Source organism: Podarcis gaigeae (assembly GCF_964106915.1).
Source record: "Podarcis gaigeae genome assembly, chromosome: 2".
NCBI classification, from domain to species: Eukaryota; Metazoa; Chordata; class Lepidosauria; order Squamata; family Lacertidae; genus Podarcis; species Podarcis gaigeae.
Window position 1 is genome coordinate 86,932,412 of NC_139679.1, and position 16,809 is coordinate 86,949,220.

The 16,809-nt window shown below is 44.4% G+C and overlaps 1 protein-coding gene across 6 annotated transcripts in view; it reads left to right on the top strand.

Moving 5' to 3' along the window:
- Nucleotides 1-16,598, top strand: part of PLXNA1 (plexin A1) — a 302,883-nt gene extending 286,285 nt beyond the window's left edge. For all 6 annotated transcript variants that reach the window (XM_083721536.1, XM_083721535.1, XM_083721533.1 and 3 more), the window contains exons 29-32: nt 2,742-2,911; nt 4,997-5,209; nt 8,363-8,513; nt 13,365-16,598. In XM_083721536.1, coding sequence (XP_083577662.1) covers nt 2,742-2,911; nt 4,997-5,209; nt 8,363-8,513; nt 13,365-13,460 — 630 coding nt within the window. In that variant the 3' untranslated portion in view covers nt 13,461-16,598. The remainder of the gene's footprint in view (nt 1-2,741; nt 2,912-4,996; nt 5,210-8,362; nt 8,514-13,364) is intronic.
- Nucleotides 16,599-16,809: the final 211 nt, after the last annotated feature.

Consider the following 16,809-nt stretch of genomic DNA (forward strand, 5'->3'; position numbering starts at 1 on the left):
CAAGTTTCTGCCCTCTTCAGTCTTGCTGTTATAAATCAGCAGAGAGTATATGGAGACAACTTATTATTCCATTTGCGATGATTTCTGACTTCTTATCTGCTTAACACCAAACACTTAAGGGTTTGGAGTTCTCACTGCTGCAGTTGCATCGCAAGAGATTCTAATGATAATAGCATTGGAGCAGCAATTGAAATCCAAGGTTCTTTAGAGAAACTTATCCCTTCCCCACAGCATACATTATCAGCCTCTGGGCCCATTATCACAAGATGGGTGATAGCCAATGCTTACTCTAGATGCCTTGCTGTCCCAGAGTGATCTGCTCCCTGCACATGCTAACGGCATATGTAACATTTTGCAAGAAGGATGATGCACTTTTCTTGCCCAGCCCACCCAAAAACCAGAGGTCATGAGCAGAAGTTCCCTACATAGGCTTCACCACTAGCTCTTGGGCTTCTGTGATAGCACAGCTGCTGTTGTCTTAGAATTTCTGTCTCTGTTCACCTGCTCAATTCCTTGAATTCCTTACACAACTTCTGACCTCAAGGAATAAGCAAAAAGAAAGGAAAAGAGTGTGTTTGGGCTTGAGTGACAGATGATCAGGCAATCAGACAGACAAGCCAGTTTCAGTCTTCAAGGTACTCCCTCCAGCCCAGCCCGGTGTCATGCTTTAAATACAAAGAAAACCCCTAGATGGGATTTTTAAATCCCTTTCTTTATTTTTCCGGGCCATTGGTAATCCTAATCAGCCCACTTGGCCTGGTGATAGGCATGGGCCCAGGTTCTTCTGCCTCTCAATATATGCAGAGGGACCTGGCTTCATTCTTTTAAACTCTTCACCTACCTATGGAGCTTTTCTGGTCCCAGTTACATTTGGCCAAAAGGAAAAAAGGGAAAAGCCCCAAACACGCAGCTGCAAAGACTAGTTTTGCATCCTAGCTGTTGACGAAGCAAAACTGAATCCCAGCCTCCGGTTGCTGCAATCACTGATTTCCCCTGTGCTCATTGTTCATATGCTTGATAGACGCCCTCATTTTATCAGCACTCTGCATCAGCAAAAGCCGAGGCAAGGGAGCTGTAAAAGTCCAATGGCTACTCACACTGTGTAATTGCTGCCCTGGTTTCTGATGTAAATCAAATGGTCAATAATATAAGATTTGTACAAAAGCAAACAAAAATAATATTGTCGAGTTCTGAGAACTGGAGAAAGCCACATTAATTGCAGGAGCTGGCATGCAAATGGCACAGCAGAATCTCCCTCTCTCCTACTTTATTCCCAGACCAAATAATAAATTGTAATAATCTACCATAGCTATTTATTTTCTCACTGGAGGTTGGCTGCTGTGTGTTGCTGCTCATCCTGAATCAAAAACATTCCTCCAAGAGCAGGTGGGGAAACAGGCTAATTCTTGCAATTTTCAGAGGAGTGTGAAGGAATATTTTGGGGGGTGGGCACAAAATTCGCCAGAGTTCTCAATGCTGTAGCAAGCCGCCAGCTGCCACATTTCTTATCCCAAAATGCCCCCAGTGCAAAGTGCATTCTGAGATAAAAATTAATAGTGGTGTCTGCCACAAACCACCTTGACAATCATCATTAGGATGGATTAGGTGGGTTGTCAGCTGGCTCAGCATGTGTCATCTAGCTTCAAACAGCCAAAGAAAAGAAAAAAGATGAAAATGGGCGTGCTTTTCATGAAGCTTCTCATGGATTTCTATCATAGTCTTATGTGAAAAACTTAAGCTCAGCACTAATCACTGCTGCTTAACTCTGCAATTTCAACACAGGTCTGGGAGGTTCAGGTGTATTATACAGTAGAACCTTGGTTCTTGAACTTAATCCATTCCAGACATCCATTCGACTCCCAAAACCGTTAAAAAACCAAGGCACAGCTTCTGATTGGCTACAGGAGCTTCCTGCACTCAAGCAGAAGTGGCGTCGGACATTCAGCTTCCAGTAAACCTTCGGAAACTGGAACACTTACTTCTGGGTTTTCGGCATTCTGGAGCCGATTTGTTTGTCAACTAAGCTGTTAGAGAACCAAGGTACCACTGTAGCTTCATGTATTGAATGTATTTCATACTTCAGTAGCTATGTGTTTATCTATCCTTGTAAGAACTTAAAACCTTCAGCAAGCTAAGTATAGCATTACACTGAACATGAATGAACTTGTGGCTAACACACAGTGACCTGGAACTCTCAAAAGATCAGGGTTATAACCAAATTCCTTTCTCTGCCTATAAAATCAGAAGGGGGTTTTTAAATTCAAGATTCATAAGTGATTGACACTGCAAACAAGTGCCCCCTAATGGATGGATGGATACTAAGAGGGTATCGTCTGGTGCCCCCATGGGAAAATGGTTGCACTCTATGACAGTCTGCTATGGCTAAGCCTACTTCTGAATTACAGATGAAACACACATGGCAGAGTGCTTAGATTCCTTGCTTTTTACTATGTAAAACAACTTTCCTTGATGGTTCAGTCTTACTAGTAGAGTAGGCCCAAGAACAGGTGTCACTCCATCTGCTTTGTCTATGGATGTTGTGAAGAGATGAGATCACTTCTGTAACACAGCCTGGGATGTCCTGCAAAATCCAACAAAATTTTGTACATTTCTGTGGCTTTCACTGGCAATGCCAGTGTCATTTCAGGGCATAACTTTTCTTCTTATAATCTCAATGGGATCTTTATGCCTCCCAAGCAGACTATGCCTTCATTCCATTGCCACCGTTTTTCTACATCCAGGGAACCTTGCAGAAGTTTGTTGACGACCTCTTTGAGACCATATTCAGCACCGCCCACCGAGGGAGTGCCTTGCCTCTCGCCATCAAGTACATGTTTGATTTCCTGGACGAACAAGCTGATAAGCACCAGATCAATGACTACGATGTCAGGCACACTTGGAAGAGTAATTGGTAAGTAGGGCCCACAGCTCGGTTTTAGAACGCAATCTGTGCATGCAGAAGGGAGTCTCCAGGTGGGGTGGTCTGCAACCCTGGAGAGCTCCTGCCACTCAGTGTAGAATCAGATACTGTATGCAACTCTGGGCCTGCTTAATTCAGCCCTGCCCACCTTGTGGTCCTGTCCATTGCTGGCGTGTGGCCTTTGGGGGAGTGGGCAACAAGGAAATGTGGCCTTTGGGACTGAAAAGATTCCCAACCTTGGTGCAGAAAATGCTGAGCTAGGAAACCTCACAGGAACTCTTGGTTTGCCCCAGTTTTTCTCAGATAAGGGATCAAGTGGTAGAAATTGCTTTAGTCGTGTGGGAAACCAAGTTCCCAAAGGTGGAAAATGAATGTACAGTGGTACCTCCGGTTATGGACAGGATCCATTCTGGAGACCTGGCAGTATCTTGAAAAGTCCATAAAATGGAAGCACCCTTCTACACACGCATGCGGTGCAATTGAGTGCTTCTGTGCACGCGCACGGCGAAACCCGCAAGTATACACTTCCAGGTTTACCGTGTTTGCAACCTGAAGATTACGTATCCATAGGGATACGTAACCCGAGGTACCACTGTACTTAAATCCCACTTTTTCCTAGGGTAGGTGAAGCCTCCAATATGCATTCAAACAGTTTCTACTAGATCACTTTCTGCTGACCTATCAGAGCCAGTGCAAGGGAGTTGGGCGCACTGCCCTGGATCAGTGCAAATTGAATGTAAGCTTATATAACCATCATAGCTAAAGAATGGAGCAAACTTCACCATCATAATTAGTTAAGAATATGGTAGGAAAGTTAGCGCCAGCAGCATGCATAGCACTAGAGAGCCAAATTCCGTCTTCCTATCCATTTATACTAGAGCACAGGGGGATTTGGGTGCTCAGCGAGTGGTGAGATGCGACAAGCCCTCTGCTACATGCAAGGTTTCATGTCTCCCCACTGCGTTCTTCCCTTCTGCCGATTTCATCTCTCAGATCCTCTTAACCATTTCAGGGGACAAGAACATACACTCTCATCTCTGGCATTTGTTAAATGGAAGTCCAAATTGCTTTTGTATAGTTCAGTAACTGTCAGTAATTAGCCGGGCTGAAAAAGAAACATTTTAAAATGGCTATATGAGAGCATGGAAACGCTTGGAACTGATTTATCGCTATGCTTTCTGTAATAAAGGAAGAGTCAGTGTGTTGGGAGGGGAGAGGAGGGGAGAGAGGGAAGAATCCCAATGATGCCTGGTTTCCAATTCAACAGAGTCCAGGGAGGCAGGCCCCTGCATACTAATGGCCATGCTTATTCCAGGGTGATAATTCAATGTGCAGAGTTCATTTCTTGAGATCATTTCCTGAAATTAAAATGTGCATGTGTGCCCAGCACTCACATGATAAGAATACTATGGAGCCAAGCATTTGGTGTTTGAGTCAAATGTATTCATGGGAACCTGTGCCTGAGGTGGTATACCTGTGTGCCTGGGCTATGCCACTTCAGACTGCAGCTGAGGGTCCAGATCATGGCATACTCCTCCATGGACACACAAAAATCATTCCATATAGAAAATGAGATGCCAGGGAGAATGAATTTGGATTAGCCTTCTCCCTTACATGGTAGGTTTCTATGTGTAGGAATCTCTCCTAGCTGGAAGTAGACTCAGAAGCTGTGAGGAATTACGAGAGGGGGTATCCCCAGAAATCTCAGTGTGTCGGCAGGGGTCTGAAACTTGGTTCTCTCTCAGAGAGAGATTGCTTGAGCTTCCCCAGCAGCTGTGAATTTCAGGGGAAAGGAAATAGGAGTCACTCAGCTGTACAGCATGGATTTTGAAGACCCAGTCAAGAGAAGCATGAATTCTGGGTTGGGATGGGTCTGGAGCAAGTGGCAGAAAAGGGCAGAAAAGCTAGCAAACCACATTTCCAAATCACTACCATCTATGGACATTAAGAGAGAGTATCTGCCCTGTTTTCTGGGATTCTGACTAGCCAAAGGTTATTGCCAGCCAGGGTCCTGTTTTTAGTTACCAAATAATGTGTTTCCCCAGCCTGACTTTCCTCCTTTCTTTTCCTTTGCAGTCTACCTCTGCGCTTTTGGGTGAATGTGATTAAGAACCCCCAGTTTGTGTTTGACATTCACAAGAACAGTATTACTGATGCCTGCCTATCAGTGGTGGCTCAGACATTCATGGACTCCTGCTCAACTTCTGAGCACAAGCTAGGGAAAGACTCTCCCTCCAATAAACTACTGTACGCCAAGGACATCCCCAACTATAAGAGCTGGGTAGAAAGGTGAGTGGCTTCAACCATGGGGAGGTGGCCTTGCAAGATGCAGCAGTGTAAGAAGAGTTGCTTTTGTAATGTGTGCTCTGAATGGCTGGAGAGCCTGGCAAACCTGCACATACCTGTGTATGAAAGAACCTCCCAGGACTGGAGGGTGAAGAAATCTTCCTAGCCAATTGGAAAAGACAGGTTGGTTGGTTTTTCAAAGCGAGGACAATTGCTCTCAGTCCCCAGTGACTAATAAATAAAGCACATTGGGGGGAATGGGGGAATAATGGAGGCAGCCGTTTGTAATGAAACTGCTGCCAGTGTGATTTGTAGGGAAAGGAACAGAGCAAAATCTCTAGCCAGAGGAGTTTGCATTCTTAATTATTATTTTTTTAAGTGCAAGCATGTCATATTGGGTAAGATGAAGGCAGGTTTTGCAGTTCATAGATTTTACCAAGAAGGTTCTGGTTCACTTTTCCAGGCATATTTGTCTTGTTAACAAATTATTTTCCCCACCCCACAAAAAGTTTTCCTGCTGAAAATGAGTCACACAAGAAGAAAGAGTGGAATTCACTGGAGGTAGCTCAATTCTGTGAAAGACCTGTCTGTTGCCACCATATTGATATACCAAGCAAAAACATGACATTTTCCCACCCCAGCTGACAAAGAGGGGGGGAATTGACAGAGGAACATGCTGTGAAAATGAGGTTGAAGCCTTAGTTCTTCCCAACAGGCTGTTTGTAGCACGAGAAGCAGTTTCCTTGAGCTCTTACGCCCCCATGGAAAATGTGTAAGAAATGAACGGGACACTGTTAAGTAGGTTTGCTCAAAGAATCTCCTTCCTCCTTTTTTGCTGGATGCCGCACTTCACTTTAAAAAGAAGTTCTAGCAGCATTTTAATTTCCCCAGACCTGTTGTTCTTCACAGCATGTCTAGATTTCAGGATTTGGGGTAGTAGTGTGGAGTTGTCAATTTGTTTATAAGTTTCCTGGGGACCTGAGGCGTGTAGTGACTTCATATTTCTGGGCCAGTTGTGATGTGGATGGATGGAAGATGTCTTAGCTTAAGAAAGATGAAAAGGAAGCTTACAGGTATGATGCATTGAATTGAGCATCCTCAGCAGCTGCAAGGAAGGGTCCAGCACAATCAGGAGTCTTCTGCTTGAAGGAGTGAACCCCACGGCCACTTTGAGAAGATGAGGGGAAATCCTTGTCACTGGTGTCTCCAGATGTCTGCCTCCTTTGCACTCCAAATGTATCTGTGGTTTTGGGTAGGAAAGTGCCCTTGTAAGCATCTTAACATCATCCCTTGGCAGAGATTGTGGCCAAAGGATAGGGGAGGCCTTTGATCTTCACCTGCCAGAGGCAGTATGTTGCCATTTGTCTCCATGTTCCCAAGAGTATATGCATCAAGCATAGATGATTATATCTGGGGGAGTGGGGGACATATCTGGTTGATGGGCTGGATCCTGAGCTCCCCTATCCCCCTCAGGCCATTTTGACAGGTGGGTAAGGGTGTCAGCCTGTCAGTTACCTGACATCACCTGAATGTACGTCAGAGGAAAGACCCAGGCGTGCAGTCTAAGTGTGCTGCTGATTCTTTCCTTTCTCCCTTCTCGGCCTAGCTTGATCTGAAGCAAAGCAGCAAAGGAAGATTCCTGCCAAAAGCAATGATTGGCTGCACTGCAGAGTAGTGCAACTGATTCCTGGAGGATTTGCTGTTGCCTCTGATAAGTGCTGACAGCAAGCCTTACTTGCCAAGGAACATTCAGAAGCACACATTACGGTTCCTGATTGTTCCTTTGCAGCCGTGTCAGGTGTGTGGGAGGTGGCTATGGTTTGAGGGAAATAGCCTTGTGGGCCACATTAGGACTCCTGATTGGCCTAAACCTGATTCCCCTCAACTGATGAAAAATTTCATTTTTTATTGTGTTCTCCTTCCATGGACTCAGGACAGCATGCATGGTTCTTCCTTCCTCTACCTTTTTAAACTTCAAATAGTCCTGTGAAACACTAATCCACCCACACATTAAAATTGTCAGTGGAGAGACTTCTGACTTGCCCACCCCTGAGAGCTCTTGTGTTTGCAGGCTCAAGGGAAAGGGCCTTTTTTTGTGGTAGCTGGCAGGTGTCCATTGGCCCTCATGGTTACAGGTGTTTAATGAAAGCCTTAAAGACCTATTTGTTTTCACTGGCTTTTGCTTGTGTTGTTTGCTATAGCTGTTTCATATTATTCCTGATGGTTCTGGATTGCACTTGGTATTGGATTTAGCTGGAGAAGTGTTTTTTTCTTTCATTCCTGCTGATTTTTAATATTGTGATTGCATTGCATTTTAACTTGCATGTTCCATTGAGTGGACCTTAAAAGGTGCTGCACAAATCTTTTTTAAAAATGAAGTGATTATACGGCTGAGAAAGAGGGAGAGAGCTGGCCAGGGCTGAGTAACTGAAACCTGGTCTTTCTGCTCCTAATCTAGAAGTCTATCCATTACACCACACTAGTTCTCACTAAGGTATCCTTGTGGATTCTCTATTATGCTGTTATGGTGGCATTGGCAATGGCTTGTCTGTGGACAGCCTTGTGTATCTTTCCCAGCTGTCTGCTGTTGACTGAATATTCACTCTATATCTGTCTGGGCATTCCTCCTATCCCTCCAAATACCCATTTTACATGCTCCTAACACTTCCTAATTTGCCACAAACTCAACTGATCGTCATGAACTTCTCAGCTAACCTACCTATTGTGGTTGAAGTTACACAAAGGTTTTCTGTACTCCAGTAGCGGTCTGCTTTCAGTTTATTAATGGGTGGATTGAATTTCCTCCATAAGGAGCCCTGTTGTCACAGTGTGGCTGTGCAATAGGAAATTCAAAGGAGCATGAGACTCTTAATCTCGAGCCCCATGTTGGGCAAAAGATTCCTTCATTGCAGGGGGTTGGACTAGATGACCCTCGTGGTCTCTTCCAGCTCTACAATTCTTAGATTCTATGAGTCATTTGGCACAGGAGTAGAAAACTGTTTAATTTGCTTCGCATAGTATACTGTACTCAGTTGCTTCAGTTTAATATTTTGCTTTGTTACAACAAATCACTTGTTCTCCTTCTGGATGTCCCTAGATTTGTCTTCAGAAAAGGCTTTCCTTCTGACTTTGTGTCTCTCCTGCTCCCTGCTCTAGATATTATGCAGATATTGCTAAAATGCCAGCAATCAGCGACCAAGACATGAGCGCCTACCTGGCAGAGCAGTCCCGGTTACACCTGAGCCAGTTCAACAGTATGAGCGCGCTGCATGAGATCTACTCATATATCACCAAGTACAAGGATGAGGTAAGGGGAAGCAGTAGGGGAGGATCAGTGGGAGGGAGAGGAGTCGATGACCTCTTTCCATGAGGCTGGTCTGCCCTGTATACCCACCAACCTCTTCTCTGCCCTGCAAACTAGACTTGCTTATTTATTTTGGAGCTCAGATTTTTTTTGGGGGGGGGGAGTTAAAAGCTGACTGGTGGTGGAGTACATGAAAGGGATAACTGTGGCTGGAGTACGGATAAACTTCCACACTCCAGCCCACTCCTTTTCCTCCATTGAAGTCCCTCAACCCCCTGTGTTAGTGCTCCAAGGTGGGAACACTGTGCTTCTCTTGTGATGTGCAGCTTTGTCCTCAGGTGTTCCTGTCAGGATCCAGCAGGCTATTATATACTCATGTTTCCACCTTTCTCCCCCGTTCCTCCCCCCCTTCCCCCGTGCAACTGTCCAAACTGCTCAAGGTAAACAAACAAACAGGCCAACTTTAACCTTCATCCCCCCCAACCAGGAAAGAAATAATAATAATAATAATAATAATAATAATAATAATAATAATAATAATAATAATGGAAGCATCACAACAGTGTTAGCAAAAATATAGCAGGTAAATACAAAAGAGGGGACTAAATCACACAGTGGGAATGCATATAATTAATTAAATAAACAAATAAAGTAACAAAAGAAAAGAGAGAAAATCCTGCTTGCCCTTTGCCATTCAATCACCAACTTAAACTACAGGAATATGCAGAAGTACAGCAGAGGAAAACACTATCTTAGCATGTCACTTGACTGTTTTCAGTTTTCCCTATGCTGGGTAGTCTCCAATGGTATCCTAATTTGCAATCCCAGGAGTGGGTGGGGGGGGGGCATGTTTGCCATGAAGTCACTTCAGCCAGCCTCTTAAGTTTTAAGGAGTGGTTAAAAGCCCATCTGCCGTAATTGGTATAAACTCCATAAAGTACTTTTCTGTGAACACATTCTCTGCAATCCTTTATTAAAGCAATAAAATATATAACACTAATAAAAATATATGTAATAGGATCACATGGATTTTATTGCCTGGCTGAACGACAATGAGACCTGGGGGAGTGGGGGGGAATAGTGGCTTGTGTAAAGCAATAAAAGCCTTTGTACAAGAGTTTGCCAAACTACTCTGGGCAAGGAGGTTCTTCCAAGAGCTGGTGAGTGGCCCCACAGTTTCTTACGTTCATAAGCGGATAGAAGGTGAGGAGAGAGAGGGAGTTATCGTGGGAAGGGGCAAAGGTTGCAACACAAAGAGGTGGATCTAACAGACTGCATTAATGAAGAATTAGATAGGGTGTAAGGCATTTGGAAAGCAGGTTGAGGCTCAAGTTACTGCAGCTCAGTAGAACAGGCATAAACACCCAGATCAGTTGTCTTGTCTGTCTCAAGCCATGAAGTAGCTGTTTGCACACTAAAGAAATTGACAAAGCATTATTTCTGAGTGACAGCAGATTAGTGCTGGGCAGCTGGACTAAATGCTGCCTGTCAGCGAAAACTGAACAATAATTTAGTTGTGGTCGTTCCTTCATACACAAGATCCACGTGTGGCAACCTGCCTGGTGCAGAAGATACATACATGTTTCATGAGCAGAGACTTAGGATTGCTTTGGATATTCTCTGCATTTCCATTGCAGAGTTCCTGCCAAGATGGGATGTTCTGCTGGTGTTCTGCCCTCCAGCCAAACTCCCTCTTCTACAACCTGCTTCCAGCAGAGGTTGGATGGCCATCTGTCATGGATGCTTGAGATTCCTGCATTGCTGGGGATTGGCCTAGATGACCCTCAGGGGGTCCCTTCCAACTCTGCAATTCTATGGTTCTAAGGGCTTCAAAGCTATGGAGCACATTTGCTGAGACAGCAAAAGGTGCTTCCTAACAGATCTGCTCAAGGAGGAGACTGGCAGACCCTTTGCCTTTCCAGTTGTCTGCCAACAGGAGAGCTGTGTGTATATGAAATGACACACAGAGTCTCGTTATTGCTTTCCCCCCCTTTGCATATTAAACTGTAAGCAACTTTTTATTTTATAATACCTTGATTTAAATTTGAAAAGTTGCTGTGGCCTCAGGCCCAGACTTCCCTGTTGTAAGCCAAGAATCCCTGCAGCAGGTCTTTCCTGTATGAGTAGGCATGAGTATCTACTTCTAGGCAATAAGGATGGTCCCCATACCAAGAAATAGCTAACACTAGCAGTGCCTTAGCAGCCTGCACAGTTGCAGGGCTTCTTAGCAAGATCCTAGCCATCTGCCTTAGACCAAAAGTCACCACAAAGCTGAAACCAGAGCTGACCCCCCCAGCTGTTCCTAGAGACATTTTCATGGCAACTGCCTGCCCTGGGGCTGGTCTCCAGCTCCCAACATTCCCTTTCATTAGTATTACAAATAAGCAAGGCCTTAAAAGCAGAAATCAATAACAAGGCAAGCACTACGTGTTTGGAAAGCGTGATCTTAATGAGCTGAATGCAGGGTGAGTTGCCATTCCTTGTCTTTCCCGGTTAACCGCTGCCTGGCATCTGCTGGATGTGCATCCATAGCCCGCTCTAAAAGCACTGCTTGTGTGTTCACAGCTCCCAGGAACTTCTTTTATTATTTGTAATGGGATTAATAAATAGCAGCTGTTCCCTTTGTTTGTTTTCATTCATTAAACACAATTACATGCAGCCCGATTGCACCCTCTTTGATGTGAAATGGGAGAGAATAATTTTTCCTGTTGTTCAGTGCTATAATATGCTGTCATTGGCACTGAATGAAAATCATAATTAATTTTCATTTGGGTTTTTGCATCTTCCTAATCATGGTGGTCCCAGCTCCTTAAAACAGGTGACAGACATGCATCTCCCGCTCTCTTCTTATGCTCCCTGTAGTTTTCCTCTTTACTGTGCTGCTCCCAGAAGGGCAACACAATAACAGAAGATCAAACAAATACAAAGCAGGTTGTAAATCTTTCAGAATGTAGTGAGTCTTTCTTGAATCAAGAGAGAAAGGGATTCACGGACCATGAATAGAACTCCTGTTCCTAGTCACTCAGTAGCTCCAGTATCCTTAATAATTTCATCTTTTTTATTTCTGCCAGATTAACGTGTCATTTGCATTCAGAGCTCGGCCACCTAGAAATCATTGTGATTGGCGTTTTCTGTGCTTTGGATGGAGTATTGGGGTCCTTTCATATGTGCCAATGCAGGTCTTGGTTATCCCCATGCAGAATTGCAGTAGGCTCAGTTTTTGTACTGAGGAGGTGGTGGAATCACATTTCCCATTGAAAGCTAACAGCAGTTATCCTCCCCTAGGGAATGAAGTTGAGCTGCTTTACCCTCTTTTCCAACTCTTAGGATTCTTCATGCATTCGCTAACTATGTGGCAAATCACCTTTATAGAATCTGCACTGAGCTTTTAAGTGTTTCACCATCCGCAAGGTCCTGAGCTGCAGCGCTGTGTACTCTCCACAGCACGTTCTGCACGTTTAGCGCTGGAGACCTGTAGGGCGCCACAGCTGCTCTTAATCAAAAGGAGCTGATTTCCATATTAAGGAATTACCTGTAGGGCTTGTGATGGACCTTTCCTGCCTCCTAATAGCCAGTCTATTAATTATACAAGAGTTTATTTCCAATTATGCAGCCAATGAAATGGTTAATCAAGTCCCCTTTGATGGATGCTTTGACATTTAATTGGAAAGAGAAATCCACCTTGCACTCACAACAAACTTAGCCACTATAATGGGATTTCTGATGGGTTTGCATTTTAATCATCTGTTCTTTATCTGGCAGTGCAATTTAAAGGGCGTGGGACTTGGTTCAAAGGACTCCTGATGATGGGCACCTCTCTCTCCTTTTTGTAGAAAAATCCCACCATTCCCTCACTATCTCAGCCCCTTTCACTAGCTGCTTTCCTGCCAAATCCCATGCTTCCCCCCCTCAGAATCCAAAGCCCTGTTCACAACATCCCTGATGATCTCTCAGTTCATATAGTCTGAGTGCCTAAAGATGCGGAGTTTTTCAGGATTTCCTTGATTACATCCAAAGAATGTTCTAGTGATTCTCATCTGATTGTGAGAACAGAAGTAGAAAGTGGACTAGGTTTAATTATTACATAATTAAAGATGCCAATTTCATAAATGTCCCCAGTGTTTCCTTGTCCCCAGAACCATCAGAAAAGTCCCAGATCATGCCATTGTAGGAGAGTTCTCCTATTCTCTGAATTAAGGGCTGAGCAACCTTTGGCCCTCCAGATATTACTGGGCTACCAGGTTTCTGCAGGGGAAGTATTGGGCCACCTGTCAATATCCCTTGCTCTGGTTGCCGGACATCATGTGTGTGAGGAGTCCTAGCAGATCTGCAAAAGTATTTTTGCAGATCTGCTGCTAGCCAGACTCCATACATGCTTCCTGCAAAATACAGGAAGATGGGCAATTAAGCATTGCCTTCAATGTGCCCTCTGACTCTTTTGTCTCTTTCTCACATACTCACATGGGAGTGGGAGGAAAAAGACAGCCACTTCAGCTCACTAGCCAAGCTAGACAGCTGTAACCCTGTTGCAGGGTGATTGGGGATAGTGTGTGGCAGGCTGTGATCCTGGCAGGATGGCGATTGCTCCTCCTTGTTCAGCCGCTAGAATGGGAAAACACACTTACTGATGCACTGTTGAGTTGCTGCCATTTTTAGCAGCCTCCCCTAGTTGTGACGGTCAAGAGAATGGCCGTCCCATATTTCTTCATCCTTAAAAGAGGGGTTTTGGAGTGTTTGGTGGGGAATCTCTCCTGGCTTTTCTTTCTAGACTACCACTGGTGTGAAGCATGTTTCAAATTACCCCAGAGTCTTCCTTTACTAATGATTTCATCTACACGTCTTTCCCCTTGCCAGATTTTAGCTGCTTTAGAGAAGGACGAACAGGCCCGAAGGCAACGGCTGCGAAGTAAGTTGGAGCAGGCAATTGACACAATGGCCCTAAGTAGCTGAAAAGGTCGAGATGGTGCTGCAGACTTCCCTGGCAGTGGACTCTTAAGGGAGAGAGAGAGCGGCAAGTGAGCCGCGGCAGCAAGAAAGCAATCAAGGAATACATTGGGGCCTGGCACCAAACAATGCACAGAATCTGCTGCGTCTCAGAACACTTTACACACAACGAACAGCAAAACAACAGCAACGTAAAACTGCCGTTCTCAAAAGCAAACGGAGCCTATCTTAAAGACCTTTTGGAAGGAGCGACGTAGCAAAGAACCTGAAGGACCCCAGGAGATGTGCAAGGAGGGCCAGCGAGACAAATCCCTGCTCAGTTGCCACTGCCTCCCTTCTCCGGCTCCCACCAAGGCCTGCTCCAGATTTGGCGACGGAAGGTTGGGGACTGCACTAACGTCTAGGACAACCTTTTTACATTATGGTTTTTTCCCCCCATGGCAGGCGGTTTGGTAGGCTTATAATTCCCTGCCCCTTCTCCCTGTACTTCCTTCCTTTCCCGCCTTGCCTGGACAGCTCCACTCTCTACCTTCTCTTCCATACTCTCTGGCCTTCTTCCTCTAGTGTTAACTGCTATATTTGCACAATTTCCACAAGCTAGGTTTTGTTTTTGAAAAAGATTTAAAATATATGAGTGTGGGGAGGTTCTAAATTTTAAACAAAACATTGCAGGATATTTTTTTTTAATTTTTGTTTCAACAAAAAGAAAGGAGCATTGCTTGCTTGGGATAGAAGTGGGGGTGCGTGGAGTCCAAGAGAAGAGCCCCTCTATCTTTGATTCTTCCTACACTTTGTCCTGTGCCATATTTTATTTTAATAACATTTAGCACAGGCCAAATTGATGCTCTTGTTTTGATTGCTGCTTACGCGGGTGCCGAAGGTTTAAGGTACCCAGAGGGCAAAGAACTTGCAAAAGGGAGGGTGGGCCATGCATGGCAAACCCCTGCAGAGAGATCTTTTCACCTGTTTGTGGTGAATTACTTTGTGGAAAGTGGCACACTTTTGAGAAAAGTCCCTGCTTTGCCTTTTATAGATTAAGACAGGGCTAGCTGTTTGTAAGCGGAGTTTAGCAACTTTCAAAAGTTCTCATTGCCCCCCCCCCGCCCCAGAGTAGCCCGCCCCCAGCTGCCCTCATACAGATTTCCCACTCATGGGGCATTTAGACAGAGGGGTACTGCCACGTATTGCCACTGCATAGGCACAGTGAATGGGGGTGGCTGTTTGAACCAGCTGTCAGTATTTCCCTCTTCCGTTGTAGAGGAAAGGCATCTTAGTAAGAGATGCAGTCAGACTTGGTAGGGTCTGGGTCATGCAGGAAGCCTATGAGTAGATGCTTCTTCTGTGTTGTCTCCATTTCTGGCAGACCATGGCAACACTGGGTCTATTCAGAGAAATCATGAGGTCAGTCTTCATGCTAAGGGATGAGGAACATGGAGCTGCAGTTTAGCACTGACAGAAACATTAAATATAAGTGGGGTGCCCCTTTAGTTTTTTCAGGTGTGTAAGTGTGTACACACACCATTTTAGAATATTTTATTTATTCCTCATCCCAATTTCTTCAGCAAAATGCAGAGCTTCTCTTTTTGTTTTGGTAGCAATGAAGACCCAAACTCCCAACAGTCTTGTAATTCCCCTCTGTTGGGATAAGCAGCTTCACCAGCAGATTTGGTTCTGGTTAGGCCAATTAGAAGAGGGTGAGAGAGTGCAGATAAGAAATGAGTTTTGTGGAATTGTAGAGTTGGAAGGGACTCCAAGTGCCATCTAGTCCAATGCACTTCATTATTACTTAATTATTACATTATTACTTTTGTGCAGGAATCGTTAGATTATGTGTGATAGTCTCCATAGCTTGCTTTGGCTATGGACTGCTCCAGAGAGCAGGGAATAATGATCTTAGTGGGGAGAGCAGAGCATCATTCATTCCAATCTGATGTTAGCATTATGAGAGGGGGAATTCCTGCAACTGAGTTCTGCTTTCTATTCTCTGCTACTTGGTTCAACCCAAAGTCTGCCTCCTCTTTCCTCTATGCACCTGGTTGGCTTTGGGCTTCTCCTGGTTAGCAAACTGCAGAAGAAGACCCAGGTGACGTTAGTTACTGCCACGTTGCCCAGGTTGTGACCAGGTATTTCCAGTCCAATTCAAGGCAAAGGTTCCTATGTTGCTGCCATGGTGTTTCCCAAGACATCCAGCACTGTTTGGAGGAGATGTTGTATGTACCTTCGTTTTGTGTCTGCTCACTCCTTGAGAGTCAGAAGGTGTCCTCATTTTCAAACTGAAACAACTCCCGTCCCTGGAATTCAGTAGCTCCATCTTTGAAATGTGAATTATGTGCTATCAGAAAGGAGCATTTTACTTATTAGTTAGGTTTGCAAATTTAGGAGGCAACTGTTTATTCTGCATCCCACCACCCCTGCATCATTCTCATTCTACACCTAAAGAGCAATGAAGCTATGTGAGAGTAGGCAAGAGAGACTGTCCCTAGTTGAACTAGGGTTTGGGTCTATGGCCTACATGTGCATGTTGGCACTCCATAATTTTAATTTCACACTGGCCTGGATGTCTTGTACCAAAGGGCAGTTAATCAATTCACTGAAATAAATAATTTTTAAAAAAATAATAAAATAATCCTGCACACTGAGCAAAGCATTTCTGAAGGTCCTGAAACGCCCATTGGGTCTGAGTTTTCTGGTCCAACCCTAACAAAGAACCAATACATCCCATATCCAGCCTAAACCTCAGTATGTGAGAGAAACAAGCTCCTGAACTCTTGCTAAAATCTGTTTCCCTTTACTCCTCTCTTTTTCATTATCTCTACATCATTCCATTCACTGTTCTGACCCTAAGAATTTTAATCCCCTCAATTCAGTTCCTGACAAATGTAATGCCTTTAATTATCATTAAACGTTTACCAGTGTGATGAAGCCACTGCCCTAATTCAACTCAGGTGACCAAACCCACCAAATTTTCAGCCTTCACCCACTCACCCAGTACCAATAAACTCAGTTGCTATCTCATGTCTAGGTTGAAGTTGAGAGAGAGGCTATTGCAGAACATACCAAGCCTGATCCTACCCATTCCCTGAGAGTGCAAATAAAGGGAGGAGAGGGGATGTAATGAAGTTTTTAATTAAAATTTAAAATGTGTGTGTGTGCGTGTATATATATATATGTTGTTACAATCTAATTCTTGTGCCCCAGTGGGGCACTGTATAGTTAACAGAAAGAGCTCAAACCAGTATCACATACGGTTTTTACACAACCAGTGGAAAATACCAAATGGATAAATTTCAAACATTTCTCATCAAACAGAACAATCATTTGAAGCCTATATACATCTCAGATTGCTTTGTAATTT